The sequence below is a fragment of the Neofelis nebulosa genome, chromosome 1, assembly GCF_028018385.1.
Source record: "Neofelis nebulosa isolate mNeoNeb1 chromosome 1, mNeoNeb1.pri, whole genome shotgun sequence".
In the NCBI taxonomy this organism is placed as follows: Eukaryota; Metazoa; Chordata; class Mammalia; order Carnivora; family Felidae; genus Neofelis; species Neofelis nebulosa.
In genome coordinates, this window is record NC_080782.1 from 1117051 (window position 1) to 1131909 (window position 14859).

The 14859-nt window shown below is 58.8% G+C and overlaps 2 protein-coding genes across 2 annotated transcripts; one reads left to right on the forward strand and one right to left on the reverse strand.

Annotated features, from left to right (window-relative positions):
• Window positions 1–3528: 3528 nt before the first annotated feature.
• MRPL36 (mitochondrial ribosomal protein L36) lies at window positions 3529–4804 on the reverse strand. Its single transcript, XM_058713139.1, has 2 exons — window positions 4242–4804; window positions 3529–3940 (listed from the first exon to the last, which is right to left on the reverse strand). Exons 1-2 carry the CDS (start codon window positions 4481–4483, stop codon window positions 3625–3627), a joined length of 558 nt encoding a protein of 185 aa, XP_058569122.1. The 5' UTR covers window positions 4484–4804; the 3' UTR covers window positions 3529–3624.
• Window positions 4805–5660: 856 nt separating this feature from the next.
• On the forward strand, window positions 5661–13069 carry NDUFS6 (NADH:ubiquinone oxidoreductase subunit S6). The gene is made up of 4 exons (XM_058713241.1): window positions 5661–5830; window positions 6545–6598; window positions 11847–11969; window positions 12893–13069. The coding sequence occupies exons 1-4, from the start codon at window positions 5699–5701 to the stop codon at window positions 12959–12961; spliced, it is 378 nt and encodes a 125-aa protein (XP_058569224.1). The 5' UTR covers window positions 5661–5698; the 3' UTR covers window positions 12962–13069.
• Window positions 13070–14859: the final 1790 nt, after the last annotated feature.

Sequence of the window (14859 nt, forward strand, 5' to 3'; positions counted from 1 at the left end):
CCAGCGTTAAACGTCTTTTTGTGTTTATTTTCCATCGGTGTGTGGACCTTTGCGAAAGAGCTCTTCGAATCTTTTGCCCACTTTGAATTGCGTTGGCCGTTTCTTTGTTATTGAGTTCTGAGATTTCTTTATATATTCTAGATCCATTCCTTTACCAGAAATGTGTTTTGCAAATCTTTTCTCTCAGTTTTTGGCTTGTCTTTGCTTACTTGACAGTATCTTTTGAAAAGCAGAAGATATTAACTTTGATGAAAATATGTTGAAGATCCTAACTTTGGTAAAATCTAATTTATGAAGGTTTTCTTTCATGGATCATGTTTTTGGTGTTTTATCTAATAAATCCGCATAACCCAAAGCCACATGTATTTTCTGTTTTCTTAAGATTTTATAGTATTAGGTTTTACATTTAGGTCTGTGATTTATTTTTAGTTAACCTCTGTATATGGTGAAAGGGATTTTGTATATATGGAAATCCAACTTTCTAGCACCATATGTACAAAAGCCTATCCTTTCTTCACTGAATCGCCTTTAAACCTGTTTTGAAAATCATCTGACCACATATGTGTGGGCCTATCTCTGACCTCTCTATTCGGTTCTACTGAGCTATGAGCTGTGCTGCATGAATACTACGGTGTCTTGGCTACTGTGGCTTCAAAGTAAGTTTTGAAATCAGGGAGCATGCGTCCTTTAACATTTCTTCGCATTTTCAGAATTCTGGCTAATTTCACATACTTTGCCTTTCCATGTAAAATTCTGAAGAAGCATGGCATTTTGCACAAAAATTCCTGCTGGGATTTTTATTGGGACTACAGTGAATTTGCAGACCAATTTGGTGAGAACTGACAATGTCAAATATTCTAATCCATAATCATGGTACAGCTCAATACTTTACATTTTACTCACATTCTTTCAACAGTGTTTTACAATTTTAAGTATATAGAATGCGTGCAAATTTTATTACTTTGGTATCTAAACATTCATGTTTTTGGTGCTATTACAAACACCGGTTTTTATGTCAATTTCTATGTGCTTATGGCTAGTATTTACAAATACAAAAATCCTTCTCACTGTGGACGACGGAGAACCCGTGAAACGCTTCTGGCAGGTTGTGGTCTCTGAAGTCAAGCCCCAGGGTGAGGTGAGAGCTTATGCAACGTTCTAAACGAGGAGTTGGCACACTTTTTCTGCACGTAGAGCTCAAATAGTAAACATCTTTAGGTTTTTCAAGCCATATGTTCTTTATAGCAATTACTCAGCGGCTACCCCGCTGTCATAGAGGCACAGATGATACATTCGTGAGCGCACACGGCTGTTTTCCAACAAAACTTCACTTACAAAAATGGGTGGTGGGCGGGAGTAGCTTGCTGTCTCTTGTCCTAAACAACACTTGCTGCTAAGCTGGAATCCCAGGGCTCTGAATGCTGGTCCCTGCAGGTAGACCCTGGGACTCTGAACGCTGGTCCGTGCGGTTATTGGAAAGGGAATGGGCTGTGGGAGGGTTTGGTCAGCACTCACACGGTCACCTTGGATCAAATAGCGACGAAAATCCCAGGAGGGAGGCAGGACTTAAAAATCCATCAACAGCCTGTTAGAATTCCAGCTTGTCAACTGTAATCATGGGTTCCTGTGGACTTGGGGCCCATGGCTTCACTACCCCATTACTGCCTGTCCTTTGAAGATCTCCACAGAGGCACGTACCTGTGGTTGTGACAACACCGTCAGCCCCACACAGAGCCAGACACGCGCAATGGCATGTGAAACCTCGCACCTGTCAAGGAGAAAACACTGAGAAGGCATGCCTGGTGCGTTGCGGGTCCGAGACGGGTGTGGCATCAAACTCTCCCCCACACGGGAGGTGGCTGAGCCCGAGGGGACAGGGCCAGTCTGCCACGTCTTCGGAACAAAGTTGTGTGCCGAACCTTATGGATGAGCCTGTTCTGAGCGGAGAGGACAAAAGGCTGTGTATTTACAAGCAGGCACGGTCGTCTGATTCCACGGTTAGTGCTGAGTGCCTACGGTGGGCCGGGCCTGTGACAGCCGGAGGGCGGAGCACGACAGAACCGGGCCCTGCCCACCCCAGGTCTCCGTTCTCAGAGGAACCCGGCGGGGAGGGCTGGGCGGAATCAGCCCCTGCGTGTCAGCCCCTCCGGGGCAGATCGTGCCCGGGGAACGTCTGCCACGTCTGGAGACACCTTCGGTTGTCACACCCAGCGATGAGGTGCTCCTGGCCATCTAGTGGGTGGGGGCTGAGCATGCTGCTGCACACACTTCGGTGCCCCGGACGGCCCTGCACTGGGAAAACTGTGTCTGTCCTGAGGGCCAGCTGTGCTGAGAGGGGAAACCTCCTAAGGTCACAGGGCTCCTCTGCAGCTGCTCTGGGACTGAGGTCTATGCAGGAGGTAATTACCCTCTGAACCCCTGCACTCAACACAGCTCGCTTCGGAGAAAACAAGTCTAAGCGTTACAGCGTCTATACGGGCTGGCTGTTCTCAAACCAGGGCAGGGGATCCGGGACCCCCCGAAGCAACGCGGGGAAAGAAGGTCTTTACTCCAGCAGAACTAGCTGAACCCTGCCTTCTCCCAGGACAAACTGCTCTGTGACATAATGTGCAAAACCGTGTCACTTCTTGTCCTGAGCTGCCTCCTGGGCTCTGTGCTGTGGTTCTGGGCATCGTGGTCAGGATCCCGGAGAGCAGGACTGTGTGTGCGCCGTGCCTTAGCGTGGCACATGAAACTGCCCGCGCGCGGTGCGATGCCTGTACCGCTGTCCTAGTACAACCCGCTCCAGCTGTGGCCCGGACACCAAGGCTGCCAGGGGGGCCGGGGACATTGTGTGGGGGGCTCAGACCATGCAGGTGAGGCAGCCGCTGGGACACGAGACACAAGAACACTGCACGCCACGGGCTCCAGGCCACATGCCTGCAGAGTCCCACGGCGGCTCTGCTTAGTACACACCCTCCAGGTGCGTCGTGCGTACATGTGTACAGATACATGCACACACCACACCCACGCAAATGGGGACATGCACGTACAAATACGTGCACACACCACCCACATCCACGCATACGGGGACATGCACGTGTGCACAGCGCACCCACACCACACACGTGTCCATTCGTGCGTCACCAGAGATGACAAACACGTCTAACTGGTGTCTAAAACACCTTTACACACGGGGAGCCAAACTTTCCTTGACGTAAGGATTGCCATCAAGGCTTTCATGCTTATCCGCGGCCAGGAAGCAGAGCAGTTGGCACTCAGAAGCTGCAGGCGGGCTAAATGCGGGGACAGGGCCGGACGCCGCCTTGCAGGGGCGCTACCTAAGCAACTGGGGCCTCAGAGGCAAGACCCGCGCCCCCTCCATCTTGCCTCCTGCCCTGCGGCCCGAGCACGGACGGCTTGCCCAGAAGATAAAAACGATGCGCTTTCCATCTGGGGCTCTGGCTTGACCAGCTGACCTGGCTGCGCTGCTACAAGGGGGTGAGGTGCCCGGCGGTAGAGTCAACAAAACCCGAGGCTCGACAGATCTTAGATTAGGCACTGCTTCACTTTTATTTTCCTTTCCATGAGGTAGTACCGTTCCTCAAGGAAGGGACACAGTCTTGCACATTTTACGGCGAAGACCTACATCTGTCTCTGTTTGTGTTTTGGGTTCGTTTTGCAGTAGATGAACCAGCGCCCGCGCCTCTTCACCCGGTAGCAGTCCCGACAGCGCTCCTTGATGACGCCCTTGGTCTTGAAGCCCAGGGCAAGCTGCAGGCCGGGCAGGAGGCGGCCGGGCAGGGGCCAGGGTCCCGCGGGCCCCGCGGTGCGAAGAGGTCCCGCCAGGAGAGTGGAGAGCGCGCGGGGCTTCGCCGGCCCGGGGCTCCCCCGGAGCAGCGGGCTCAGGGCGCACGCCAGCATCTTCGCCACGAGCACGCGGGCCATGTGGTGGCCGGGCCTGCGGGGGACCGAGAAACAATCCGTATGGCCTCCGCGCGGGAGGAGGAGTTTCGTCGCCAGGCCCCCCCCCCCCCCCCGCCCCTCCGCCGCCACTCGGCTGTCCCCAGGCCCTTTCCTTGGCTCCTCCGCCCCTCCGCCGCCCCTCGTCTGTCTCCGGGCCCCGGGGGAGCCCGCCGGCCGGGGACAGCATCCCCCCGGGGCGTGGACAGCCCGGACCTGAGGCCGCGACGCACCCAGGGACTCCCGGGCCTCCGCCCCCTCCTCCTCCCCGGCCCCACGCGACCCCCAGGACCACAGACCTGGGAAAAAAGCGCCGGGGACTGTCGCCCGCGCGCCTCGCATGCGCCTGCGCAATAGGGCGGGGAAGCTGCCGCCCACAGTGTCCGCCAGAAAAAAAGATGGCGGCAGGGTCACGTGGTCGTCCCCGCAGCGCCGGGCGCAGAGGCGGAGCTGCAGGAGCCGCTACCCCCGCGCGGACGCCCTCCCGCCACTGGGTACCTACGGCCTCGGAGGCCGACAAAATGGGGACAGAAATACACATCTGGAATGAAAAATAAGTCACAACCAAGTAGACGTTTAAAAAAAACGAATACCGGCTCAAAACAAAAATCTAGAAGAACTCACACGTTTGTATTAAGCGCACATCCTGGGAGAAATGTGGCGAGGCTCAGGGAAGCAGTGGAGATAGGCACTGGTCCTAACTGGTTGCAGTTACATATCTTTTTTTCCCGCCCGTATTCTTTAATGAGACACTTCAAACAAAAGGTGAAGGACTACGGTGAGCACCCATCTACCCACCACCAGAGTCCACACTGAACCCAGTGCATCTTGTCATTCCGGGTATGTGTGCCCACCCATCCATCTACTGTCCGTGCACAGACGGCGGCCCATCTGCGCACCATCGATAAGGCAGCGAGCTCACTCTTGCACCTGCCCAGGTGAGCTTTGGGCCTGCCTCTGGGTACCTGTTTGTGGGCATCTTTCCGTTCTGAGATTTCCGGTGCATCTCGTCTCTCCTCACCTTGCTGAGTTCTCTTCCACCTCCCGGAATCCCGGCTGTGGGTGTCCTCAACTCCTGGCGGGTTGGGGGGGGGGGGCAGCCCCACCCTAGCTCTGAACTCTGAGTCTGCCCCCCGTGCCCACCGCCCTCGGCGTAATTGACCCTCCTGACCCATCTATGAACAGGCAGTTCGGAGACGGAAGCACCGGGACCGCCAGCGCGGGTGTGCACAGGTGTGCTCTAGAGCAGGAAGCCCTCGGGGCTGATCTGCATGGGGATGACATCGAATGTGTCTTACTGGTAGCTTCACTGGAGTTCAGCTGCAGAAATCCCAATTTCTGCTGTCCCCGCGCCCACACAGAAATGCGCGCTGCGCAACGTGAATGTACGTACAGTTTACTCAATGCAAGGACCCTTCGCCAATAAAAACATTCGATACGCAACCTCCTCCCATGATTATCAATTGTCATCGAATGTGAAGAGTGCCCTTTCATTTTCCATCCTGCTCTGCCCTAGCCCTGGCAGGGGGGCCACTCAGCAGTCGATAAATGCTCAGGTTGCGCACAAATTTTCCCGCCTTTTCCGTACTGAGCCTCGGCCCCACCGTTGCACCTGCTGGGCGGCACGCGCCCGAGCGCACTGCGCTTGCGCGTCCCCGCCCCCAGCGTAAGTTGCCGCAGCAAGCGCCCCTCCCTGCGGAAGCCGTGCGCCCGCGTCAGCGCGTCGGTGCGCAGGGTCAGGGGTCAGCCCGCAAAGATGGCGGCGACGGTGACCTTCTGCCGGCTGCTGGGCCGGAGCGGTCCGGCGGCGCTGAGCCTGCCCCGTGGCGCCAGGTGTCTAGGGGTGCGGACTTCACCGACCGGGGAGAAGATTACGCACACCGGCCAGGTAACCGCCGCGGCGTGGAGGACGCCCTCCATCTCGGCTTCCCGTCCCTCCGGTCCCCTCCCCCTGCGGCCGGGGGACGCGTCGGCCGGTGGGCAGGGTCTCGCAGGCCGAGTCCCGGGCCGGCCCCCGTTCACATTAGGGTGGGTGTGTGCGGGGGTCCCACGCTCTGACCGACGAGACGGAAGCCGCCCCACCCCCACGGCCGCCGCCGTGCCTCTGCAGTCAGGGTGGGCTCGTCCTCCGAGCGTCGCCAGCTCCAGCATCAGGCCCGTCCCTGTGGACAGGCTGACCGTTGGGGCCCGCGTGCGCTTCCTGTCGTGTCCGCGGTGCTGGGCCGTACATTTTAACAAGCCGAGGGGCCGCTGTATTCTAAGAAAGCGGAAAAGTGAGCGAGGTACCTGTGTTATTAAGGAGTCCCCTAGCCGACACTTTTATCCGATGTCGGCCAGAGGTGAAAGAAAATCGGGGGTGCCCCTCCTCTGCCCGAGTTGGTCTCTGCTCTTTCAGACCGCACCTCGCTACCTTCTGATTCCGATTGTTGTCCCGTCTCACTTTCGGTATCTCGCTGGAGAATGCCCCTGGTCAGGAAGTTGGTCACGAGTGGCCAGAATGTTAAGAAAAAAAAACTTTCCTGTAATGTTTACTCTTGGTATGAAGTGACTTCTTCCCGGATCGGGCTGTGAAAATCATATAAGGTCTTTTTTTTTTTTTCAGGCTTATGATGATAAAGACTACAGGAAAATCCGATTTGTAGGTCGCCAGAAAGAGGTAAGCCAAACTTGTAGTGAAAGAGAGGTAGGCTTTGGTAAAACCTTTATGTGACCAACAGGAAATAAAAGTTAATCTCTGGACTTAAATTCTCAAACTGGGGGCACCCTGGAGGCTGTGGAAGTTTGCCTGTCTTTGAAATGCTAAATGTGCCTGTATTTATTTTGTCCCCCCCCCCCCATTGTAAAGTGACATCTTGTGTCTCTCGGTTTCTGTATAAATGGGAGTGATCTTTTTCACCTCCTCCATTTCTGTGTCTTACACTCCTGAAATCTTCAGATTAAAGGAAGTCACAGCAGCTTTTAAAAATTACTCTTTTGGTCACTCTTTGGGGTACGCTTGTCATATTTACTGCCAGACAGACCAGACTGTGTTTTCACAGGGACAGCCATGCACACGCTGAAACCAGCACGAGGGGTGTCCTTCCCCGCGTGGGTCTGACGGCTCACCCACCGTGTAACCGCTGGAGACAGGGCTGACGGTGGAGCCAGCCCGCAGGCGCCTGTTCGCGTCCTGGTTCCTCACCCGCGCTGCCAGCTCCCCAGTCTCCGTGCGTGTTGGTTCGGCCGGTTTTCCACTTCTGAGTCCATTTGTTTTCCACGGTCGCCCTGAGTCCGTCCTTCCCTCAGTCAACCTTCTCCTTGCTCCTCAGTTGTCCCTAAATCGTGTTCCCTTCCCCGTTGATCTTGGTTACATTGTCCGTTCTTATCGTCTGCATTTCTACTTCCATTCCTGCTTTGTGGGCCTGGTGGGGCAGGTGGAGGAGGCGGAGTTTGGTGCCCTGTGGGGAATGCATGGGTCCTGAAGCTTGGGGGTAGTCCCTGTGGCCTGGCCCCCGGCCCCCTACCTCAGCTCTTCTGATGTTCCAGCAAGCACCTGGGTCCGTCACAAGCTCCTCTCTGCTGGAAACTGTGTGGCTTCTGGCTTCTGATTGCCTGGGCCGGAGGGGCGGGGGTGGGGGGTGGTGGGGGAGGGTAGGGGGCGGTGGCGGCAGAGGGGTTGCATCAGGGAAGCAACCTAAAATTGAAACTGAACAAACAAAATCAGAGTTGGCGAAGCGAGTAAAGTGGGAACGGGGCAGTGCTGAAGGTGTCGCCTCGCTCTGTGAGCTCCCCCAGGTCTGCACCCCTCTCCCAGCTCTGGGTGTGCGTGGCCTTTTCCTGGCTGAGATCGTGAGGGCCCAGGGGCACATCTTCACGTTGTAAAGGTGCACAGTGTGTCTGTAAGTGGTGAGTAGGCATCCGCTCCCGCTTTCCTTCCTTCTGGAAGAAGTCAACACAGCTGGGCGTCGCATTCATAGGCGTGGCTCTTCTGAAACATTTCCCTTCCCAGGTATATCCTCTCTGTCTTGACAGTGGGGTGAATGGGGTCCACGGGCCTTTGGCTTCCTGGGGGGGGGGGGGGGGCATGGCCTGTCCATATGTTTACCCCCCGGACCCAGAGGAAAACCCTTGAAACTGAGTTCCTAAACTGCAGGGTCCAGACACTGCTGGCCCTGGGCGCTGAGCCTCGGCGGCTGGTGGCTCTGCAGCCCCGTGCTGGGTCCTGCTCCGCATGTCTGAGCTTGCCCTCCTGGCACCGGCTGGGTGGCCCCTGAACCTGTGTCACCCCAAAGCACCCGTGGACACCGCTGTACAAAAGTCCTAAGGGGTGTTTTTGAGCATTTTCTGCAAATGTAGCTTACTTTTTAATTTGGATGAAAGCTTCAGTTTTTATTTTGACTTGAAAATTATATACGTGTGTGTACACGTACGTTTAGCTAGGTATAAACGTTGGTATTAGTATGAAAACAGTCGATATTCCAAATAATTGGATTGGGGCTTTTACTTTGCTTTAAATCTGTAGCTCTCCATGAACACGGTTAACGTCCTGCAGGACACTGGTTGCTCAACTGGGCTGCGATTCCTTTTTGTACAGTTTAATACTGTCCCGTGTGGTCCTGTGTTTGGCGTTGTGTCTGTGATCTGCACTTTCCATAGGAACTGTTGCTGCCAAAACACCAGCTAAAAAATCCAAACAGCTCACTAGGTATTTGGACCTAAACATGTTTGTGCCCAAGTCGGTTGACCAAGAGGCACATAACAAGGTAGTTTCGTGTTTGCTACACTAGTGACGCGCATGGGACAGCTGTCCAGCCATCGGCTTATGGCTTGTGACACAGCGTGTGCTCACAGCTGAGGCGAGGCATGCGGGGCGCCGTGGCATTTCTCTGTTCGTCCCTCGGAAGGGCTGGGGACGCTCCTGGCCGTGCCCGTGGGAACCGGGTCGGCAGCTGGGCACGCTCTGGCGCTGGGACTGGGCCCTGCTTACTCTGCGGCTCAGTGTATGTATTCCTGCGGTTGGCCTGAGTCCTGGGAGCGAGACGTTCATCACGGTAGGTCAGGGTCACCTACTGAGTGACGGGGAGCTGAGTGACGGGGGCAGTCCTGTGTCAGTCTCCGGTGTCAGCTGCCCTTCCCGCGGGAGATGGTGGTCTGTCTGACTGCCGTGATGGGACCTGGGGGTTTGTTAGTGTGCCCTTTGTGACACGTTTGTCACTTAGGTAGACACCATACTGTTTTACAGCACGAGGCTTTATTTGTGGGGCGTGTGGCTCTGTCTGCAGCAGAGGTGAGTGAGCGCGACATCCCTCCCTCCGCAGCCCGCCGTGAGGTGCCGGCATCGGGAGCGGCGGGGCCGTCCACAGGGCGCCGAGCTCAGAGCGCTGGTAGGACAGCGCGTCCGTATCCCGCGGCCACGCTGCCTGGCCTCCCCGCGCACCTGGTGTGTTGGCTCGAACGTAGCCGTACTTCCCAGTAACTTCCTACTGTGTTTCTGGAAATAGAAGTTGGAGGAAAAGTCTTACAAAGTCAGGGTCTGTAGCCGTCAAGCTTTTTAAGAAATAACTAAACTTTTCCAAAATGTCCCCGTCCCGTGGATTTGGGGCGTCAGGTCTGGTGAGGTGCCTGGGAGAGCGAGGGGCCGGGCCGCTCTGGGTCCCGCGTCCTCTGGACGGAGTCAGCTGGCTCCGGAGAATCTGAGGTCAGTTGTGCCTTTCTGACTTACCCCTGGGTTTTATCACCCGGATTCAGAGGCCCCACCCCCGTATTGGTAAAGATGGTGCCTGACCTTTGTTTCCTCATCTTCGCTGAGGCGGTAGGCGGGGCTCTGGGCACACGGGGTGGGGACCCGCAGGGCCTGGTCACCGGGACTGACCCAGCGCGCACTTCTCGCCCGTAGTGACACGTCAGAACTGAGGCGGATGGGGCGAGCGGGTCGCGAAGTCTCCGGGCGGCCTCGCACTTCCTGTCTCGTCTCCTGGCGCATCTGTTGGGGACGCGCGCGATGTTCCGCTGCTGACGGCGTTCCGGCTGCCGTGCGCCTCGGTCACGTGACCCTCAGCCTCCGGGCGCGGGTGACCCTCCACGTGTGGCCACGCCGCTGTTTCCCTGCCTGGGTGGGTGGACGATGCTCGATCTGGAGGTGCCGTCGAGCGAGCTGCTCCTTGTCGGCCTGAGCGGGGTCCACACCTGCCGCCGACGGTGAGAGCGGGGTCCCGATGGCTGCGGACGACGGCGTCAGAGAGGGGGGCGAGCCGGGGCAGGGGCCTCCCGAGGGAGGCCCTCCGGGAGAGGAGGCTGCGGCCCCTGGCACGGCCGGCCCACCGCGGCAGGACACCGGAGTCGGCCCCCACACCGGGCCGTGGGCTCGCCGGGGACCGTGTGGTCTCGGCTTCAGCCCTTGCCCTGGACACCGACGCCGATGCTGCGCGTGTACGGCCTCCCCGGCCCTCCAGGCTTTGTCTGCGTGGCGCCCACCAGGCGGCCCCGAGGGGCGGGCTCGCTGCGAATCCCGTACGGGCCAGGCGGGCCCCCTGGCCCGCGTCCGAATTTTGCCGCGGTGGCTCGTCGTCAGAGCCGTGAGGTGCCGAGCCCCGACGTTCGAGTGGCCGTTTGAACGCGGAGGGAGCGTATCGCGGCCCCCTGGTCCTGTGAGCCCAGCCGCTCCGATTCAGCAGCTTCCAGCGGCCGCGCCGGCTTCCGCTCTGGTCCGGCAGCGCCCTGCGGCCCGCCAGCGCCGGCCGGCCGAGCGGCTCGTGACGTCGCGTCGCTCCGTGACGTCGGGTTCACCGGGACGCACGTGTGTCCCAGAGATGCCGACGTGACTGCGGCACCACTTCCCGTGAGTGAGGTTCCCGGGAGTCCTTGAAGCGTCTGGGGGAGGGGGGGTGGCGGGGTGGGGGGCAGGTGCGCTCGGTGTGTCCCGTTACGAAAAATTTCATTTTACGTTTGTATCTTGGAGCCTAAGCTCCGCGCACTGACGTGTCTCAGTTTCTTTTAACTTTATGTGTTGCGCCCCCTCCTATCTGTCCATTTGTGTCCTTGGAGCTCACTTGTCAAAAGACCCGGGTCATTTTCTCCTGTGGGGTCACCCGCAGCTGGGTCTTCCTGACTGTGGTCCTTAGAGGAGTTTGTGCCTCTGTTCTGTGAGTGTCTAACGGGGGCGGGGTCAGGTCCGACTCCTGGTCTCTTCATGGCCAGGGGCGCTTCCAGCCTTGAGATGCCGTGTCCCTGGGGTGGGGGTGGGGGGCGGGCCGAGGGTCACGTTCTCTTGCGTCCCGGGAGCCCGAGGACCTGCGTGAAAAGAAACTTTGGGCGGCCTGAGGAAGGTGGAAGAAATCGGTTCTCTGCTTTTGTTTATGGGCTTTTATCTCTAGTAAGGCGCTTACTGAATTTTTAAAGTCTGTGAAGCCACAGACCTGAGCCTAGCGTGTTTTGGTGCCTGCAGTTACCGTGAGTGCCATTGTCCCTCGGATTCCCTCCCCTGCCCGGCCCTCCCCAGTTGGCTGTTTCCCCAGGCCGGCTGCCCTCTGGGGGCTGTATTCCTCTCCTCTGTGACAGCGGGGTGCTGCTGGGGACAGTCCCTCCCGTGGCTCTTCCTGACCTGTCCCGGTGGGTGGCTGGTACGGGGAGGGGAGCTTGGACAAAGCCCACCGGGCGGTTGTTAAAGGTCTGGAATCCAGGTTCTGGCAAGTGAGAGAAGTGACAGGGGTTTGTGTCCAAATTCTTGCACCGTGTCTGTACGTGGAAATTGCATCCACAGGAAGCGCCAGAAGAGTGTGTGTCTGTACTAAGACACTTGGGTGCGACCGTGCCCGTGCCGGCTGGACCTGGGGGCCCGGGGGCCCTGTCCACTTGAACTTGGATTGCATGAGATTATGAAGCTGTTGTTTTTGGCTCTACGAATTTTTCTCTTCCTCTTGTTCCAGGTGAATGAAAACTTTGCCATCGATTTGATAGCTGAGCAGCCCGTGAGTGGAGCTGACAGTCGGGTGGTCGCGTGTGACGGCGGCGGGGGGGCTCTTGGCCACCCGAAAGTGTACATAAACCTGGTACCGTGTCCCCTGTCCTTGCTGTCCTAGTCTGAGGTGCCCTGTTGAGAGCGGCCGTCGCAGTGACGACCTTGACCGCCCACCTTCCCGCTCGATCTGCCCGTGGACCCTGCCGCAGGGACCCCGTGAAGGGCACCTGTCCCCCGGGACGCGCCTTCACGCCTCGGGATGCGTCGTCTCGCGCTGGGACGCGCCGTGAGGTGCCGCGTGAAGTACTTAGCGTGGCCAGCGCCGACTGTCCACTCTCCTTCCACGCGCCTACTCTGTCTTCCTGGGACCGTCGTTTCGGCCCCTGTGCACGTGGATGAGTGCGCGGAGCCTTAGGGAAGATGAGACGCGGGGCCGTTAGAGCGGAGAAGGCGACCGGGGGCTGGGGCTCAGCTGCTGTGGCGTCATGGAGGGGAAGGGGGTCAGGTGGCCTCTGGGGGCTAGGGCCCCATGACGCCCCATGTGGCGTCATGGAGGGGAAGGGGGCTAGGGGCCGGCGTGCGCCCGGACCGGACCCCGGTCCGGGGGTGCGCGGGTGGGCCTCTGCTCGGCACCCCACGCGCTCCCGTCCGTTGAGTTCCGTGCTCAGGGCCAGAGCTCGGCCGTCCCGGGCCGGGAGGGCAGATGGGCATCGAGCTAAGGCCCCAGGCGGCCGCTGTGCTGATCCCCGCTCCCTGCGGTGCTCCTTCGAGAGGACCACAGGTTCTGGCGTGGGTGCTGAGCTGGGGTTCAGTCCACTGCCCCGGCTGCAGCGAGTCAGGGTGTAGCGGGACCTGGGCCCCCGGTGCCACCGTGGTTCTTGGTCCCGTAGCGACCTCAGAGCTTTTCTGCCGTGTCTAGGCAAGGCTGTAATTCAGGTCCGTGTCTGGTGTCTCAGTGTTTACACTTGAAGTAGAATGTGAAAACATGAGATCTTTCCTCTTGAATCTTTTCAGGACAAGGAAACCAAAACTGGGACGTGCGGCTATTGTGGACTGCAGTTCAGACAGCAGCATCACCATTAGCGTGGCCAAGCTGTGCACGCGCGGGCGTCTCCGCCTTAACACGCAGCAGCCAAGAGCCCGGTGCTGTCACGGGGCGCCGCCGGCTGAATAAAGGGCGTTGTGACCCAGGACGGCGAGCCGCACGCGTGCTGCTTTCAGAGAGGACTTGGGAACGAGCACCCACCTGGAAGGGCAGGGTCCTCCTCCGGACGCGCGGGGGGCCTCGCGGCACCTCCTGCGATCCGGGTCACTGCACCGGGTGGCCGAGGGGCGGGAGGGAGAAGGGCTTCTCCGATTTTGCGGACGAATGGGAGGTTGGTCAGGCTTAGGAGCTCCCACGGGGGCCGGTGCTGGGTTCAGGCCTCCACCCTCTGACTGGAAGCGTGTGCTCTCCCTGCCACTCCCCTGCGCCTGTGCTTCATTGTGTCCTCATCTTTAGGGTGAAATATAGACTCTTAAAGCCCGGGAACTAAGCATCTTCGGAAAGTACGGTCACCTACGGGCCAAATTCAAGGCAATCTGTGTAATGAAAAGAGTAATGGGTGTGAGGTAACACAGAAGTAACAGGACTTCAGAGGGGAGGGGAAGGAGGCTGGGTGCAGCCCCCGTGGGCTCTGACCTGTGGTCCGTGGGGTCCCGGAGGAGGCTCCTGACGCAGATGGAAGGTGAGGCCCTGACTAAACCAGGAAGGAAGGAAGGAAGGAAACCCACAGACCACGGGGCCCCCGCATCCCAGGGGGACCCGTGAGAAAGGACAGCGGGGCGTGTTCTGATCACAAAGCACTGAAGCCCGAGCCTTTAGGGGCCAGAGGAAAGGAAACTGTTAGAGCGTCAGGAAGAAGGAATAGATCACCCAGTGCAGAGGTTCGCGCAGGGCGCCTCGGTTTTCAGTCCTGGAAGCTGGGCACAGGAGTAGTGTCACTGGCCTAGAGCAGTCAGGAGTCCTGTGCACAAGGTCGTCCCCCACGGCATGTGGAGAAGTCGCAGAGGCCCTCCTGGACCCCATCTCCGGCAAGGGAAGGCGCCAGGTCAGTCTGGGCGCCACCTGGGAGCGCACAGTGGGTCCTCATGAAGCTCCTTGGCTGGAGCCACACAAGAGGGTGGGCCTCTGAGCAAGTGTCGGAGGAGGGGAGGGGTGGGGGGAAGGGGCCAAGGGACCCTGAGGCCCTGGGGCAGGGGCAGGGGAGTGGGAGGATGCACATGTGAGGGAAACCACGCTGCCTCGGTGTCCCGTAACCTCAGGGACTGTCTGACTACAGCTGGCTGGCTGCGTGGGGTGGGGCACGGGTGGGGGTCGGAGGGTGTCTGTACATAGAGCACGGGGGTGGGGGGGGCCCGATGATGTCATCGTGCAGAGCAGTGGGGCGGGGGCAGGTGGCATCACCATGCAGAGGTTCAGGGACCTGGGTGAGATTGTCATCCACGTGAAGGCCAGGGGTGCGGGGTCCCGTGACCTCACACAGAGGCGGGTGTGCTCGAATGACATCATCGTGTGAAGCACGGGTGTGGAGTCGGGTGACAGCCTCACGCAGAGCACCGGACGCGTGGCCTCGGTGATGTCATCAGGCGGAGCAGGGGGGCCTTGGGGGGCCCCAGTGATGTCATCCACGGGAGTATCTGGGGCAGGTGGGGGGTTTCTGGATGATGTCAGCCCTGAGCCCCTGTCCCCTGTCCCCTGCCTGGCCAGGTAGGGGTCCTCCTGGGCCGAGCATGCCGGGAAGGGGCTGGTGACCCAGTGTGTCTGTGTGTGGCAGTTGCCTGGCTCTCCGGCGGGATGTGTTGGGGACCCCCTCCCACCGTGGGGTTGGTGATCTCCCGAGGACGAGTAGGTGGGCGCCACAGACACCGGCATCCAGGGAGGAAAGGCTACTGCAAACCGGGGGCTCGAAACCCAGGACCGCGGCCAGAAGTCTGGAATG

What these genes read in the sequence shown, in the direction of transcription:
- NDUFS6 (XM_058713241.1), top strand. Translation starts at nt 5,699, where the DNA reads ATGGCGGCGACGGTGACCTTCTGCCGGCTGCTGGGCCGGAGCGGTCCG. An exon ending in AGATTACGCACACCGGCCAG is followed by an intron (nt 5,831 to 6,544) that starts GTAACCGCCGCG and finishes TTTTTTTTTCAG; the next exon opens with GCTTATGATGATAAAGACTA. An exon ending in CGAAAGTGTACATAAACCTG is followed by an intron (nt 11,970 to 12,892) that starts GTACCGTGTCCC and finishes GAATCTTTTCAG; the next exon opens with GACAAGGAAACCAAAACTGG.
- MRPL36 (XM_058713139.1), bottom strand. Translation starts at nt 4,483, where the DNA reads ATGTGTATTTCTGTCCCCATTTTGTCGGCCTCCGAGGCCGTAGGTACC. An exon ending in CCCCGGCGCTTTTTTCCCAG is followed by an intron (nt 3,941 to 4,241) that starts GTCTGTGGTCCT and finishes GGTCCCCCGCAG; the next exon opens with GCCCGGCCACCACATGGCCC.